The following is a 17,223-nucleotide window of genomic DNA, read 5'->3' on the forward strand; positions in this document are numbered from 1 at the left end:
GTTTTTCTTTATTAAATGATATTCTGATAATATTTATATGGATTTAGAATTTCTACTGCCAAATTTGGAAATATATGAATGCTAATTTTTTGGGCTTCAAAGTGAAGATCTGATTTAGGCTCTGTTCACATCTGCGTTGGGGTCCCATTCTGACGTTCCGTCTGAGCTTTCCATCAGGACGGACCCTGAATAGACACAAACTGGCACAAACGTAAACCAGAGGTTTCCGTTTCCATCACCATTGATTTCAATGGTGACGGATACGGTGCCCATGGTTTCCGTTTGTCTCTGTTGTGCACCGGATCCGTCGTTTTGCCGGAAGCAAGCATTCTGACATAAAGCTCTGACGGAACGTCAGAACGGGACCCCAACGCAGATGTGAACAAAGCCTTAGACCACTTTAAATGTTATATTAGGGAGTTGCAGTATCAATAATTTGCTAATGTATCTATAACCAGGATGGATAACTTTACAAATGGTAAAGTCTAATGGAGAAGAATAATGGTGAGAAATTGTTAAATTCGCGGCTGCTCTCCAAGCACTGTTTGCAGAACATAGGGTAACAAAAAGAAGGGGTAACAGTCTATTAGCAGTCCATCCACAGAATACCAGCTGACAAAAATGGTTCCTATATTCTGCTGAGGATGCAGCAGAATGTCGTATGCCTACATAATTCCAATATTCGAATCAGTGTATAAAAGAGAGAGAGACTAGCTCCAGCATAACTAATATATTTATTGATAAAGCTTTATAAAAAAAAATCTCACCTCTGATGAATTGGATAAATACTGTAGCAGTTCCAAATATATACTTATTTTAAGAACAGTGACCCTCACAAGTAGGAGTATTGCCCTAAAAATTTAGGATCAAAATGCAAACTGCTACTAAATTAAACTATATCTATGTAAAGGTTTGTTTTTTCCAGTTTAAGCATCAAAGCTTATTGTTTGTATGCTGAAAAGTTTTCCAATTTTCCAACATACTTTCTGTATAAATGTTATGGATATGGGTGCAACAAAAGGCCATGAAGCCTATAGGATATAGTTTATATCCACCCAAGTCACTTGAAACCTAGAAGAATCCAATTTTACATATTATACATGTCAGGGACGCTTGTTAATCCAAGCAGCTCCTATGACAGTATATTCCCTGGATAAACCGTAAATAATATAATACTTGATATGCATTGCACCTACTCTTTCTACATGACTGGTTGTTGCCCCTGTTAGGGCAGGAAGATATATGCTAAACAAAGAGTTAATATTCGAGTGTAGGATACTTCATGCTGGCTTCCTCAGGCTCTCCGGCGTTCTGTGATGTACTGCAGTGTTTCATGCATGCAATACCAGGTGATGACTTTTCTGTTAAATTTTTATTTAAACTGCTGTGTATTAAAAAAGTTTTGTTCTTTTTGTTGGATTTGTATTTTATGTTTGATATTGTGTTTTTGTCTGGACTTATTGCTTTGCCTTTCATCCAGAACACTTTGGACAGCATGCAGGTATTTGAAATGCGTATCTGTGCATTTGCCTCCTCATCTGCCCCTGTGCATGTCTCCTATTGTTGAATCATTCTTATAACGCATGCAGCCAGAAATGGGCTCTGGGAGAGGACATCTTGTGCCCAACTGACTCCCCTCTGCCATGTGCATTGTTTCAATAAATGCCTTTAAGCCAATATGGTTTATTGTGGCATTGACGGGCTTCCACTAACTGCACTTCTTTTTTTTATAAACTTACAGAACCAGTAGTACTGTAACTGGTACTTAATCTCAGTCTCCCAGGTTGAACCATTATAACAGGTTTGTGCCATGACTATTCACATCAGTGAGCATGCTCTTTGCATGGTCTTTAATCATAATAAACTGAAGGTCACAACTTCTTGGCTACTTGTGCATGTTCCCAAGGATTGGATGCTGGACAGATGCTGAGATCCTGTTTAGTAATGGTTTATTTGTAGAGATATTGCCTTTTACTTACTATTTAGGAAAACATTTTTGTTGACTGTTCTTTAAAATACATTGGAGATGGAGCACAGCTTGTTGTAACCTTTAACCACTGGTTGTCGCTCCTGCCCTTTAACAGGACTGCAACAGGTGCAGAGCAGAAACAAGTATCATCCCAAATGAACCCTTCTGTGCAGAGCTGAATGACTCCTTTTGTTTGGCTAAATGTAGCCAATTTTCCAGTATCCGAGTAGGTTACATTATTTGAATCTCCCTATCTTCTCCTATTTATTCTCTTCTGGCTCTAATAATTGTTTTCCTGTGTTTTCACATTAAACACCTTAATCTGTTCATTTAATCATAATTGAACAACTAAGAAAAAAAGGTTTTAAGAATGGTTCAACAACCCCTGTCCGTTATTTGCTTGAATTCAGATCACCTAACATCACCTAAAGTGGTAATAAAACATATGGAGTTTATTTCAAACAGATCAATGTGCCACTTATTGTGTTGAGCGCTGATGAGGCAATGAGCAATATCATCCTTCTAGCTAAACCTTGTAAAAGACATTATTTAACATTAGACTTTGTGCAATGTTTATTTTACAATTTCACTTCAGTATTAGATTTTCCAATTTTATCTTTTCACCTTTTAATTATAACATATAATAAATTATACAGAACATTTAAAAATTATAATAAACATCTCCACCTCTTGAAAAATTAAAATTCATCGTAACTCAACAGTTTAAAACAGGAAATGATCACATTAAACAATAATGGTGTTTTTGTCCATGTAGACCTGGATACAGGGTTAATGCCTAGTAAAGATGGCCTACTGTGCTTATGGGGACCATGCGGTCCTTGCCAGGGTCCATAGTGAACTAGATAAACATGCTTTACACTTCTCAAACTGAGGATGAATAGACAGGTGGTTCTCTCTCACCAAAGAACCAAAAACATCTGGTGCCCGTCCTGATTCTGGTTTGTAATTATTTTGGGGCAGATTTATTAATACTGTCTTAAATTTAGACTAAATTTGTCTAACTTTATGCCACCTTTTGGTTGGCTTACTTTAGTCCAACTTTTTTGCTCCAAAATTTGAACCCATACGTTAGGTCAGTCCCCTTGTTGAGCGAGGTGCAAAAATTGACTAAATCTGTCAATAAATGTGGCGCACGGCATGTGCGCCTGAATTCTGGCTCAATATAAGACAGTATTCTGGCGCATTTTAACTAGTAAATGTACCCCTTTATGTCTTCTTGTGAACCTAATGCACATACAGTATAGATCCATTTCTTAAGCCCCATGCACATGACCATAAAAATCGTTCGTAGTTACGGACGCATTCACTTCTATTGTTCACGCACACCTTCCCGTTTATTTACGGGAAGATGTCCGGGCCATACAAGTGTACCGCAAAAGATAGGACATGCCCTATCTTTTACTTTTTATGGTCCGTGCTCCCATGCTTTGTATGGGAGCACGGGCCAAAAATGCGGGCGCTGCCATGTGCAAGAGGCCTCAGTGAAAGTAGAATTGGATAGCTTTTAAAAGGATGAGATTAATCCTAACTTGGACATGTTTCAGATATTAATGAGTAGTAAAGTGTATACATTTTTCCCAAAGCCAAGGTTGTAGAAAAAGTACCTATAATCGAACCAACTATCCTGTTTCAATAATTCTGTGGGTTGTTTTTTTCAGTATTCTCCAAAACTGAAAACTGTATAGTCTTTATCTAATAGGCATTTCCATTACTTTCCCCAACAACTCATCCAGCAACTTATCTAACTACTCATTCAATAGTAAACACTTCTCCACTGCAAGCTCCACTACACAGCTCCATAAAGAAAACAAAATCTAAATCGTGAAAAATTGCTTTGATTAGTTAATGTGGTTTTGTAATTCAGTAAATGGTCTCTGCTGAACAAAACACTTAAAGGGGTTTTTCCATCAGGGACATTTATGACATATCCACAGGATATGTCATAAATGTCAGATAGATGCGGGTCCCACCTCTGGGACCCGCATCTATCTCTAGAACAGGGCCTCCGAAACCCCGTTCTACCTTTTTCTGCTGCAGCTGACTCCCGGCCACTTCCTGACTATATGGTCGGGAGTACAAAAACAGTGTAGCTCGCTGAGCTACGCTGTTTTTGTAAGTCCCATAGTAGTGAATGACAGTTACGGAATCAGCGTAGCATGCGAGCTACACTTTTTCCGTAACTACTATTCAGTTCTATGGGACTTACGGAAATAGCGTAGCTCAGAGAGCAATGCTGTTTTCGTACTCCCGACCATATAGTCAGGAAGTGGCCGGGAGTCAGCTGCAGCAGAAAAAGGTAGAATGGGGTCTAGGAGGCCCTGTTCTAGAGATAGATGCGGGTCCCAGAGGTGGGACCCGCATCTATCTGACATTTATGACATATCCTGTGGATATGCCATAAATGTCCCTGATGGGAAAACCCCTTTAAAGGCAAAGACCCCCATGCTCTGTGGATAAAGTAACCAATGAAAGATTTCAGTACCATTTCTACTCACACCACAGGTGTGGTTACCTGAATTCAAACAGCTCATAGTATTTTCTAGAGGTCATATCTTAGAGTCCATGATGTCTATGTAGAATAGCTGTAAATTGTATTTGGCGTTTTTTTTTGTGTATTGATGTATTTATTTTGTTAGTGTTACATGGTTAGGCAGCTTTAAATTTTAATCTTCTATTCCTTGTGTTATACCTTTTAAAGTCAGTGTTTTGTCTATTGGATAGCTGTGTACATACACCCCATTGAAGCAAACATTATCTATAGACTTAAAAATGGGTTATGGGATTAGAAGAAGAGTCTTTTTTTTCCCCCATAAATAGCCCTACTCATGTCCATGGGCTGTCCAGTCTTGCTGTCTATCCCTGTTTACTTGAATGGGTTTGAGCTGCAATATGTGGTATAGACCATGGACAGGAGTGCGCGGTTTCTGGAAAAAATATAGACCCTTTTTTCTAATCTAAGGCAACTCCTTTAAGCTGTTAATTCTAGATTTTATAATAGACATACATTTCTAACCCTTTTTTTCAGTAGTCCTTTAATGCATCATTGCTAAGAAGACGTTTTTGTTAGCAAGAGATTATGATGTAAATTATAGATTTAATATCACACAACTAGTTCTAACAGTTTTAATATACAAAATGTGTTGACGTTAGAAAGCACATTACACAAACAAAAGTCTAAACTATTATATTCCATATTTTTTAAGTATGAAACCTCCTTTACGATGATTAATATTGTATGATGTCACATTATTTAAACTAAGATGCATTACCCTGCATTCTCAGTATTCCTTCTTTGAATATTCCATCCCTATTTAAAATAGAGAATCCTTTTAAAGACATTAGTCTTGCATACATAAAACACCTAGCATCCGTTAACAATAGACACATTAATTTTTGGTTTGAGACGTACAAATTTAATTACTGTTAATCCATTTCAAATGTAAACTTTCTGGCCAAAAGTATGTGGACACCTGACCATCACACCTAATATGAGCTTGTTGAACATCCCATTCCAAAATCATGCCAATTAATATGAAGTTGGGACCCCTTTTCCCGCTATATTAGCCACAACTCTTCTGGTAAGCCTTTCCACAAGAATTTGGAGTGTGTATGTGGGATTTTGTGGTCATTCAGCCAAAAGAGCATTTGTAAAGGTACTAATGTTGGCTTCCAATTTATCCCAAAGGAGTTTGATGGGGCTGAGGTCAGGGCTCTGTGCACTTGAGTTCCTTCTCACCAAACTCGTGAAGCCATGTATTTATGGACCTTGCTTTGTGCACTGGGGTACAGTCATGCTGGAACAGAAAAGTGCCTTCCCTTAACTGTTCCCACAAAGTTGAAATCATTCAATAGTCTAAAATGTATTTGTATGCTGTAGCATTAACATTATGCTTCGCTGGAAATAAGGGGCCTAGCACAAACTCTGAAAAACAGGCTCAGACCATTATCCCACCCACACCAAATTTTACAGTAGACACTATGCATTCCAATAAGTAGAGTTCTTCTGGCATCCATCAAACCCATATTCGTCCATTAGACTGTCAGATAGTGTAACTTAATTTATCACTGCAGAGAACCCATGTCCACCGCTCTAGAGTCCAGTGGCAGCATGCTTTGCACCACTCCAGCCTACAATTGGCATTGCTGATGGTGATCTTAGGCCTGTGTGCAGCTGCTCGACCATAGAAAGCCATTTCATGGAGCTCCCGACGCACAGTTCTTGTGCCAATGTCACTTCCATAGGCAGTTTGGACCTCTGTAGTGTGTGAGGCAACAGAGGATAGGAGATTTTTACACCCAACTCGCTTCAGCGCTCTGTGAGTTTGCATAATCTATGGCTTTGAGTCTGAGCTGTTATTACTCCTAAATACCTTGACTTCACAATAATATCACTTTAAGTTAACAGATGGCAGAACTAGCAGATCAGATTGCAGGGCTGTGTGCCTGATGTTGTGTACCTGTTTGCAGTTGGTGTGCCTGAAACTCCTGAACTCAATAATTAGGAGGGGTGTCTACGTACTTTTGGTTCCCACATTATCTGAATTGACAAGCATCATTTTCATAAATATTGGTTCAACTCAAAAAATGGCTGCTTTACCATGAATTTATCCACTTTCTTTTTAAGGTTACAATTTATTGGCAGCACATAAAGAATAAATCTTTTTGGAAATTGTTTATTTTGTTCAAAGAGCTGTATATTTTTGTAGGCCAAGGTTCGAGAGTTGGAAGAGAAATGTCGAACGCAAAGTGAACAGTTTAATCTCCTTTCTCGGGAGCTGGAAAAGTTCCGCCAACAAGCTGGAACAATTGACTTGTTTAGTGGCAACGCAATCTTTAATTCTGATGTACCAGGTTCCCCCAATAAGGCTTTTACCCAGTTAATGAATGGAATAGCAACTACCATTGGCAAAGGTGAGTCAGAGAAAAATTATATAAGATATATTGCAGAAGGAATCTATATTTGAACTAAACATTACATATTAAAATCTTATTTGGATTCAAATAAGATGAGCATCTTCATTATACATATAAAAAAAATACAGCCATAGTTTAACATCCATATTACCACCCCCAGTTATTTTCTTCTTTTTTTTTTCTTTTACTAAGAATATCAAACACAGTTATACATTTGTACAATAACATAACAAAGTTTGAGCAAAAAGAATAGTAAATAAAAGGAAAAAAAAACCCCAAGAACTATACTATACATAAAACAACTAAGAATGTCCAACCAACCCACCATCTACCCAAACAGCGCCAGCAACCGGGTAACAAAACAGAGCAAAAATAAATAAATAAAAAAATAAGACGCCCCGTATGAACTAAATGCTGTTTGTAGGTGTTCAGCTTCCGTTTTTTCAGGCGTTTTTCGAGGCATAAAAGCCCCGAAATACGCCTGAAAACACTGCGTGTGAACATACCCTATGGGTATGTTCACACGCAGTCAGCAAAAACTTCTAAAAATACGGAGCTGTTTTCAGACTAAAACAGCTCCTGATTTTCAGAAGTTTTTTTAACAACTTGCGTTTTTCGCAGCGTTTTTTACGGCCGTTTTTGGAGCTGTTTTTCAATGGAGTCAATGAAAAACGCCTCCAAAAACGTCCCAAAAAGTGTACTGCACTTCTTTTGACGAGCCGTCATTTTACGCGCCGTATTTTGACAGCGACGCGTAAAATAAAGGGTCGTGGGAACAGAACATCGTAATTCCCATTGAAAGCAATGGGCAGATGTTTGTAGACGTATTAAGGGCATTTTTTTCAGGCGTAATTCGAGGCGTAAAACGCCCGCATTACGTCTGAAACCACTGCGTGTGAACATACCCTAACAGTAATTTCTCACATCTTCAAGAAAATTTCAAAAGGCTATTTTTCATGGACCAGTTCTGTTCTGAAGTGGCTTTGAGGACCTTATATACTAGAAAGCCCCCATAAATCACCCCATTTTAAAAACGGCACCCCTCAAAGTATTCAAAACAGCATTAAGAAAGTGTCTTAACCCTTTAGACGTTTCACAGAAATTAAAGCAAAGTGGAGGTGAAATTTACAAATGTAATTTTTTTTGCCGAAATTAATTTGTAATACATTTTTTCCTGTAACACAGAAGGTTTTACCATAGAAATGCAACTAAATATTTATTGTCTAGATTCTGCTTGTTATTGAAATATCCCACATGTGGCCCTAGTGTGCTAATAGACTGAAACACAGGCCTCCGAAGCAAAGGAGCACCTAGTGTATTTTCAGGCCTCCTTTCTATTAGAAAATATTTTAGGCACCATGTCAGGTTTGAAAAGGTCTTGTGGTGACAAAACATAGGGAAAACCCTCAAAAAGACACAATTTTAGAAACTACACGCCAAGGATTTAATCTAGGGGTATAGTGTGCATTTTGACCCCACTGTTTTTTTTTGCAGAATATAGGGAATTATGCTGTGAAATGAAAAATATTTTTTTTCAGATAAAACGTGTACATTTTCAATTTTTACAAGGAATAAAAGTGAAAATGTACTGCAACACTTGAAAAGCAATTTCTCCAGATTACGGCAATATCCCATATGTGGTAATACACTGGTTTTGAGACCCACAGCAGGGCTCAGAAGGGAAGGAGCTCCATTTAGCTTTTGAAGTTCAAGTTTTGCTGGAATATTTTTTGGGTGTCCTGTTGCATTTGCAAAGCCTCTGAGGGACCAAAACAGTGGAAACCCCCCTAAAGTGACCCCATTTTGGAAATGAAGCATTTAGACCCCGCAGGTTTTTTGCTGAACTTAGTGGAATTAGGCCGTTAAAACTAATATCAACATTTTTTTTACACTAAAATGTTGAATTTTTTAATTTCCACATGGCATAAAGGAGAAAAAGCACCAAAACATTTGTAAATCAACTTATCCCGAGTACGGCAATATCCCACATGTGGTCATAAACTGCTATTTGGACACACTGCAGGGCTCAGAATGGCAGGAGCGCTATTTGGCATGCAGATTTTTGGGCGCCATGTCGCATTTGCAAAACCCTGAGGTACCAGAGTACAGTGGAGGCCCCCAAGAAGTGACCCCATTTTCGAAACTACACCCCTCAAGGCATTTATAATTTGCCTGGACAAATGACAGGGCTCAGAAGTGAAGACCACCATACACATTTGAGGCCTATTTTGGTGATTTTCACATCATTGGCCCACAATTGCAGGGCTCCGAAGTCAAATAGTAAAACAAACCCCCGAGTAGTGACCCCTATCTTGAAAATTACTAAAATAGGGCATATTAATGGGTGTGGTGAGCATTTTGACCCGACGTGTTTTTTTCATTATAAATTAATACATAACGGATGGTGCAAAGTAAAAATTTTAATTTTCCGCTGATATGCCATTTTAGTGCACAATATGTTGTGCCCAGTTTGTGCCACTGAAGACAAATACCTTATGAAGCTGGTTCTCCCAAGTATGGCGATGCCATATATGTGGACGTAAACTGCGGTTTGGGCACACTGTACGGTTCAGAATAGGAGGGAGCACTATTTGGCTTCTGGAGCGCAGATTTTGCTTGGTAGTTTTTCTGTTTGGGTTATTGCTGGTATTTTAGTTTATAATGTGGGGGCATATATGAACTGTGCGGAGTACATCAGGGTATATGTAAGCTGGGCGGAGTACATCAGGCTATATGTAAGATGGGCAAAGTACATCAAGGTATATGTAAGCTGTGCGGAGTACATCAGGGCATAATAGGAGGGTATAATAATGCGGTAAATAAAAAATAATTTATAGATATGTGGCCAGTGTCGCACTGATAAATGGTGCCCAATCTTATCCGCTTTTGGAACATTCTGCACATTTTGCCATATTCTGAAAGACAGAACTTTTTTACTTTTTCTCCACCGAAGCTGTGTGTGGGCTTATTTGTTGTGGGACAATCTGTAGTTTTCATTGGTACCATTTTGATGGACATGCGATTTTTTTTTTATCACATTTTCTTTCATTTTTTGGCATGCAAGGTGACCAAAAACAAGCAATTCTGACAAAGTATTTTATTCTTTTTTTTTTTACAGTGTTCACCGTGGGCTATAAATAAAATTTTACTTTATTCTGCGGGTCAATATGATTACTGCGATGCCATATGTATATATGTTTTTTATGGTTTACATCGTCTGCACAATAAAATCACTTTTTTTTTTAAATGTAGTTTTTGTGTCACCATATTGTGAGATCCATGACTTTTTTTTTATTTTACATCAAAAAAGCTGTGTAAGGGCTTGTTTTTTGCGGGACGGGTTGCAGTTTTTATTGGTACTGTTTTGTGAGAGGCGGTGACCAAAAAAATAACAATTCTGGCATTGTTTTTTTTTTTTTTAAATTGCGGTGTTCACTGTGCGGGAAAAAATAACATTATAGTTTTACAGTTTGGGTCGTTTCGGATGCGATACCAAATATGTGTACTTTTTTTTAACGTTTTCATTTTTTCCCTATAATAAAAGACTTATTATAGGAAAAAAGGCTGTGTTTGGTTTTTTTTTTTTTACTTGAAACTTTTATTTTTACACTTTTATTCAACATTTTTAATAAAGTTTTTTTTGTTCCACTAGGGGGCTTGAAGGCCTACACTTCTGATCTTTACTCTAATACATTGCACTACAGCTGTCAGGTATTCACTGACAGCAAGCCTATTATGCCCTGCCTCCAGGCGGGGCCTAATTGGCTTCCATACGTGGCAGACCAGGAGGCAATTGCTAAGCCTCCGGGCGCCATAGCAACAAATGGCAACGCTGCGCATCGCAGTGATGCCGATCGGCTAAAAACCACTAGGATGCCACGATCACTTTTGATCACGGCATCTAAGAAGTTAATGGCAGGGATCAGAGCTAGCTCCATTCCCTGTCATTACAGCACGGTGTCATCTGTAACATACAGCTGACACCGGCGGCTGATGTCGCAGGCTCAGCTTCTGAGCGGGACCTAAGAGGCTTCCGTACTTGGCAGACAGGAGGCCATTGTTAGGCCTTCGGTCTGCCGGAGCAGTCATCGGAACCTCGCGATTACATTGCTGGGTTGCGATCTGCTGGCAAAATCCCATAGATGCAACGCTCGCTTTTGAGCGCTGCATTTTGGGGGTTAATTGGCCGGATTGGAGACTACATGCCATGCAGCAGGGTGTCAGCTGCAATATACAGCCAATACCCGCTGGCGATGGTGCGCGCTCAGCTTCTGAGCCCGCACCATCATAATCGCGTACTATTGCGTTGCTTTGCCTTAAGACCTTGGCGACCGCAACGTAATAGTACGTGACATGTCGCCAAGGGGTTAAAAAAAGGGTTTGACTTTTTTTTCCCACAGAAAGAGTTCTATGTCTGTCCCTGGGCTGTATCTGGTATTGCAGCTTATCCCCTTTCAAGTAAGAGGGGATGAACTGCAAATACCAGGAACCCATGGTAGTCTTCCCAGTACACAACTCTGCACTGGAAATTCGAGATTAACATTTTCTTGGGGGGGGGGAGTGCATTTTAAATGTACCTTTTTCTTGGTCATGCAAGTTACATGACTGAGAAATCAATGGTTGACTCCCACAGGAGGTCGGCTCCAGCGGCAAATCAGAAGACTGCTAGGGCCGTCACTCAGAGCAGGGGTGTTGGGCTTGCAGCGTGCTGTGCAGGAGCACTTGCACATCAAGTCCCACCTTGGTGGCACTTGCAATTGGCACATTGGGAAGATCAAACACCATTTTTTAGGTCATGCAATTTGCATGACCAAGCAAATAATTTAAGTCTAAAATGCCTACCCTCTCCCCTATGTTCCTCGGTCAGCAGTTTAGAGACTTAAAAACTGCTGACAGGTTCCCTTTAAAGCGTACCTACACTTTGAGATTAATTTTCAGAATAAGCTGTCATATGTGTGTACATGAGGAATAACACTATTGGTAGCCATCTTTATCTTGACTTTTAACGCATTAAATACATAGTGGCAGGATCCTTTATCTTAACTTTTTCAATGAATTTTCAATGGCTTTTGTAGCGTGATATCATGCTGCAACAAGTTATCAGAGTCAAGATAAAGATGGCTACATCCGATGAATACCTATAAAGTTACAGACCGAACCGTAACGTTTCAATTTAACGTCCACATATATCAAAAGAATATATAGAATGAATACCTATAAATGTACATGTGGACAAATCACGCATCCACAAAGGAAAAAGTTGAACCAAGTACAAATATGTACATTGTAATAATCACATCGCTTTATTGAAATACATAAAAACATATTGGCCATCAAGACCTAAAATGAGACACACAGTTAAAATACAAAGAAGTGGGGAACACCCGATTATGACACAATAGAATATACTCAGAAAAACCTATATATAAAAGGTAGTTCAGAAAGGCATACTATTAATGGGAAAATCCAGAAACCACTGCTGTGATATAAGTTGCCATGCCAATGCAATGACACAATCAATGGATGAACAGCAAGTATACAAGGAAGGGAACATACAGGACACACTGGTATGTGTGTGAACAGTATAGCAAGGGAGTAACCGAGGTTCAAACCCGGTCCCAAAGAGTGTACCAACCAGTATAAGTCATAATAATCCTTAGGGTGAACACCACACCATGAGCCCCGACGCGCGTTTCGCGGTAGCTTTATCAAGGGGTACTGACAGGAGAGGAGATAGACGCTCAGTTTATACAAAGAGTGGGAGGAGTTAGTTGAGACAGAGCCAATAGTTGAAGACTGCTGCAAATGAATGCTAATAAAATGCAGGTGATGTCATGAGTGTACATATCATTATAGACGCACAATGTGTAATTACCTTAAATGTACTGAAAAGACGTCAGACACCGCCGATGCCCGCCCAATGTGTGCTCGCGGAGCGTGAATGCGCATGCGCACACACGACGATGGGACTGCGCCATGAGATGGCAGTGTGGACGCCGGAGTATGACGTGTCACACTCCGGTGGCCATCTTTAACACTGGAAACAGTCAGGGCAAGATGTATACCATATGAATATTATCGATATCAGGGAAAATGTAAAAGAAACACCATAAGAGCGCAGTGTAGATGCCGGAGTATGACACTCCGTTGGCCATCTTTAACGCTGGAAACAGGCCGGGAAAGATGTATACCGGGACCACATAGTGAGTATAGATTCAAGGTGCAACGTATATAGACAGCAATGGCCCGTTAGGAACACACAATGTACAGACACAATTCTCTACCAAATGTATCAAAGGAGAAAAATAATCTATACATAAGACCATAAGTTAATAACGATCATAGTAGGACCATTACATAACACAAATACATGTACAAGACATAAAATTAATAAACACAATAATACAATAAGAGAGGTGCACATATGGTACACTGATTATTAATATAATATAAAAAGTATAAATATATGTACATAACTCTAAATTATATATGTACACCATACATACATGGAGCCAATGCGCCAAATGTTTATATGCACAAAGAATATATATGAGCCCAAGAAAATATATATATATTAAATACAGAGTAAACAATGCAAAATATATTTTTATATTATTTTTGTTTTTACATTTTTTCATTATTTTATATATAAATGAAATAAATAAATAAACACCAAAAAATGAAATGTGATAAAGGTGAGTGACCACACGTGCAAGGTGAAAAGTGATAAAATCATAGTTTTATTAAAAAACCAGTACAAAAATAAAGTGAACACACGTGAATGATGACACCTGAAACAAATTCAATTGATTATTAATCACAACATATGAAGTTAAATAAAGAATATATAGAAATATATAAATAGTGTTATGACAATCAAATAAAAATTATATGTCAAAATAAAATTATCGATACAATATAAAGTGTAAACAATAATAGTGCATATAAATATCTTTAGATATAAAGTGAGAAGGTGTGATGTGTATATATACACTAAAATATATATACAAAAATATATATACAAAAATATATGTATTATACAGTGAATTATAATAAATAGGTATATCAAAAAAGTGCTGACAAGGATGATTTAAAATTTAAGATGTATATTAAAAAGTAATAATTCATATATATGTATATATATTTATGAAAACAAATAAATGAAAAAAATATATAGAGACCAAAGTGAATAAATAATAGTTGGGCCAAAATGTAATAGCTGTGCCATAACACAAGCGCCTGAAAAGAATCTATATTGAGTACCCCCTGAGAGAGCTACAAAAGATATGGCACACCACTGCATGAGATAATTGGCAACTTTGAACACAAATTAGAACATATATGTGTAATACAAAGTCCTGATATCCCAATGGGTGGACGCCAAATGCAACAGAAGATCCTATGGAAATACAAAAAACAATATCAAAAACAAACTCAGATTATCACTATCCCAACAATATACACAGAGCCAACATCAAACTGATCCTATCACAACTCAAAATGCAATATATATACACCAATGGAATAAAAACAAATGATGCCATGGGACCATAGGGACAATTTAAAGAAAGGAGGCAAAGGACATTTCGCCATATTCTGAAAGACAGAACTTTTTTACTTTTTCTCCACCGAAGCTGTGTGTGGGCTTATTTGTTGTGGGACAATCTGTAGTTTTCATTGGTACCATTTTGATGGACATGCGATTTTTTTTTTTATCACATTTTCTTCCATTTTTTGCCATGCAAGGTGACCAAAAACAAGCAATTCTGACAAAGTATTTTATTCTTTTTTTTTTCAGTGTTCACCGTGGGCTATAAATAAAATTTTACTTTATTCTGCGGGTCAATATGATTACGGCGATGCCATATGTATATATGTTTTTTATGTTTTACATCGTCTGCACAATAAAATCACTTTTTTTTTTAAATGTAGTTTTTGTGTCACCATATTGTGAGATCCATGACTTTTTTTTTATTTTACATCAAAAAAGCTGTGTAAGGGCTTGTTTTTTGCGGGACGGGTTGCAGTTTTTATTGGTACTGTTTTGTGAGAGGCGGTGACCAAAAAAATAACAATTCTGGCATTGTTTTTTTTTTTTTAAATTGCGGTGTTCACTGTGCGGGAAAAAATAACATTATAGTTTTACAGTTTGGGTTGTTTCGGATGTGATACCAAATATGTGTACTTTTTTTTAACGTTTTCATTTTTTCCCTATAATAAAAGACTTATTATAGGAAAAAAGGCTGTTTGTTTTTTTTTTTTTTTTTACTTGAAACTTTTATTTTTACACTTTTATTCAACATTTTTAATAAAGTTTTTTTTGTTCCACTAGGGGACTTGAAGGCCTACACTTCTGATCTTTACTCTAATACATTGCACTACAGCTGTCAGGTATTCACTGACAGCAAGCCTATTATGCCCTGCCTCCAGGCGGGGCCTAATTGGCTTCCATACGTGGCAGACCAGGAGGCAATTGTTAAGCCTCCGGGCGCCATAGCAACAAATGGCAACGCTGCGCATCGCAGTGATGCCGATCGGCTAAAAACCACTAGGATGCCGCGATCACTTTTGATCGCGGCATCTAAGAAGTTAATGGCAGGGATCAGAGCTAGCTCCATTCCCTGTCATTACAGCACGGTGTCATCTGTAACATACAGCTGACACCGGCGGCTGATGTCGCAGGCTCAGCTTCTGAGCGGGACCTAAGAGGCTTCCGTACTTGGCAGACAGGAGGCCATTGTTAGGCCTCCGGTCTGCCGAAGCAGTCATCGGAACCTCGCGATTACATTGCTGGGTTGCGATCTGCTGGCAAAATCCCATAGATGCAGCGCTCGCTTTTGAGCGCTGCATTTTGGGGGTTAATTGGCCGGATTGGAGACTACATGCCATGCAGCAGGGTGTCAGCTGCAATATACAGCCAATACCCGCTGGCGATGGTGCGCGCTCAGCTTCTGAGCCCGCACCATCATAATCGCGTACTATTGCGTTGCTTTGCCTTAAGACCTTGGCGACCGCAACGTAATAGTACATGACATGTCGCCAAGGGGTTAAAAAAAGGGTTTGACTTTTTTTTTCCACAGAAAGAGTTCTATGTCTGTCCCTGGGCTGTATCTGGTATTGCAGCTTATCCCCTTTCAAGTAAGAGGGGATGAACTGCAAATACCAGGAACCCATGGTAGTCTTCCCAGTACACAACTCTGCACTGGAAATTCGAGATTAACATTTTCTTGGTATTGTTTTCATTCACGACTTCGGTTTTCAGACTCAAAGGGAAACTGTGAGCAGTTTTGAGGCCTCAAAACTGCTGGCAGGGTGATATATGGGGGGGGGGGAGTGCATTTTAAATGTACCTTTTTCTTGGTCATGCAAGTTACATGACTGAGAAATCAATGGTTGACTCCCACAGGAGGTCGGCTCCAGCGGCAAATCAGAAGACTGCTAGGGCCGTCACTCAGAGCAGGGGTGTTGGGCTTGCAGCGTGCTGTGCAGGAGCACTTGCACATCAAGTCCCACCTTGGTGGCACTTGCAATTGGCACATTGGGAAGATCAAACACCATTTTTTAGGTCATGCAATTTGCATGACCAAGCAAATAATTTAAGTCTAAAATGCCTACCCTCTCCCCTATGTTCCTCGGTCAGCAGTTTAGAGACTTAAAAACGGCTGACAGGTTCCCTTTAAAGCGTACCTACACTTTGAGATTAATTTTCAGAATAAGCTGTCATATGTGTGTACATGAGGAATAACACTATTGGTAGCCATCTTTATCTTGACTTTTAACGCATTAAATACATAGTGGCAGGATCCTTTATCTTAACTTTTTCAATGAATTTTAAATGGCTTTTGTTGCGTGATATCATGCTGCAACAAGTTATCAGAGTCAAGATAAAGATGGCTACATCCGTATATGCCATTGTATAGCAGTTTTCCCTTTGCAGGCTTTATCTCTAATTTTCAGTTTTCCCTGAGCTAGTGGGTACCACCTAACTGTTATCATGTCTTCTATACACAGAACTCTGTCTATCATATATGTAGAAGAAACAGCTCTGTATTTTCAGACGTTTCTGGTCACTGCGTGTGAACATACCCTTATAATGTTCAGAGTCTCAGATTTTTGCCATAGAATACCGAGTTTGCCTGAGGCAAACTATAAAAGGATGCCCCCCCCAAACCTATCCGAGTTTTTTTCATTACTAGCTTTACACAACAAACACGCAATATATTTAAAAAAAATACCAGCCAGATACAATAAAGCAGCAGCAGCCTTACATTACCAGGATGGCAAGAGCCACGGTTTTTGGCCCTTCATAGCCGGATAGT

The 17,223-nt window shown here is 38.8% G+C and overlaps 1 protein-coding gene across 23 annotated transcripts in view; it reads left to right on the top strand.

Moving 5' to 3' along the window:
- The window catches only part of RIMBP2 (RIMS binding protein 2), a 602,457-nt gene that overhangs the window by 359,649 nt on the left and 225,585 nt on the right, over positions 1 to 17,223 (top strand). For 18 of the 23 annotated variants that reach the window (XR_012849985.1, XR_012849987.1, XR_012849994.1 and 15 more), the window contains 2 exons: positions 1,481 to 1,501; positions 6,697 to 6,901. Coding sequence is in view for 19 of the 23 variants with exons in the window: in XM_075833186.1 (XP_075689301.1) it covers positions 1,481 to 1,501; positions 6,697 to 6,901 (226 nt within the window). In the remaining 4 variants the exon portion in view is untranslated. The remainder of the gene's footprint in view (positions 1 to 1,480; positions 1,502 to 6,696; positions 6,902 to 17,223) is intronic. The other 5 variants (XR_012849995.1, XM_075833202.1, XM_075833364.1 and 2 more) reach the window with 1 other exon arrangement.

Source organism: Rhinoderma darwinii, chromosome 1 (assembly GCF_050947455.1).
Source record: "Rhinoderma darwinii isolate aRhiDar2 chromosome 1, aRhiDar2.hap1, whole genome shotgun sequence".
Taxonomy (NCBI): domain Eukaryota; kingdom Metazoa; phylum Chordata; class Amphibia; order Anura; family Rhinodermatidae; genus Rhinoderma; species Rhinoderma darwinii.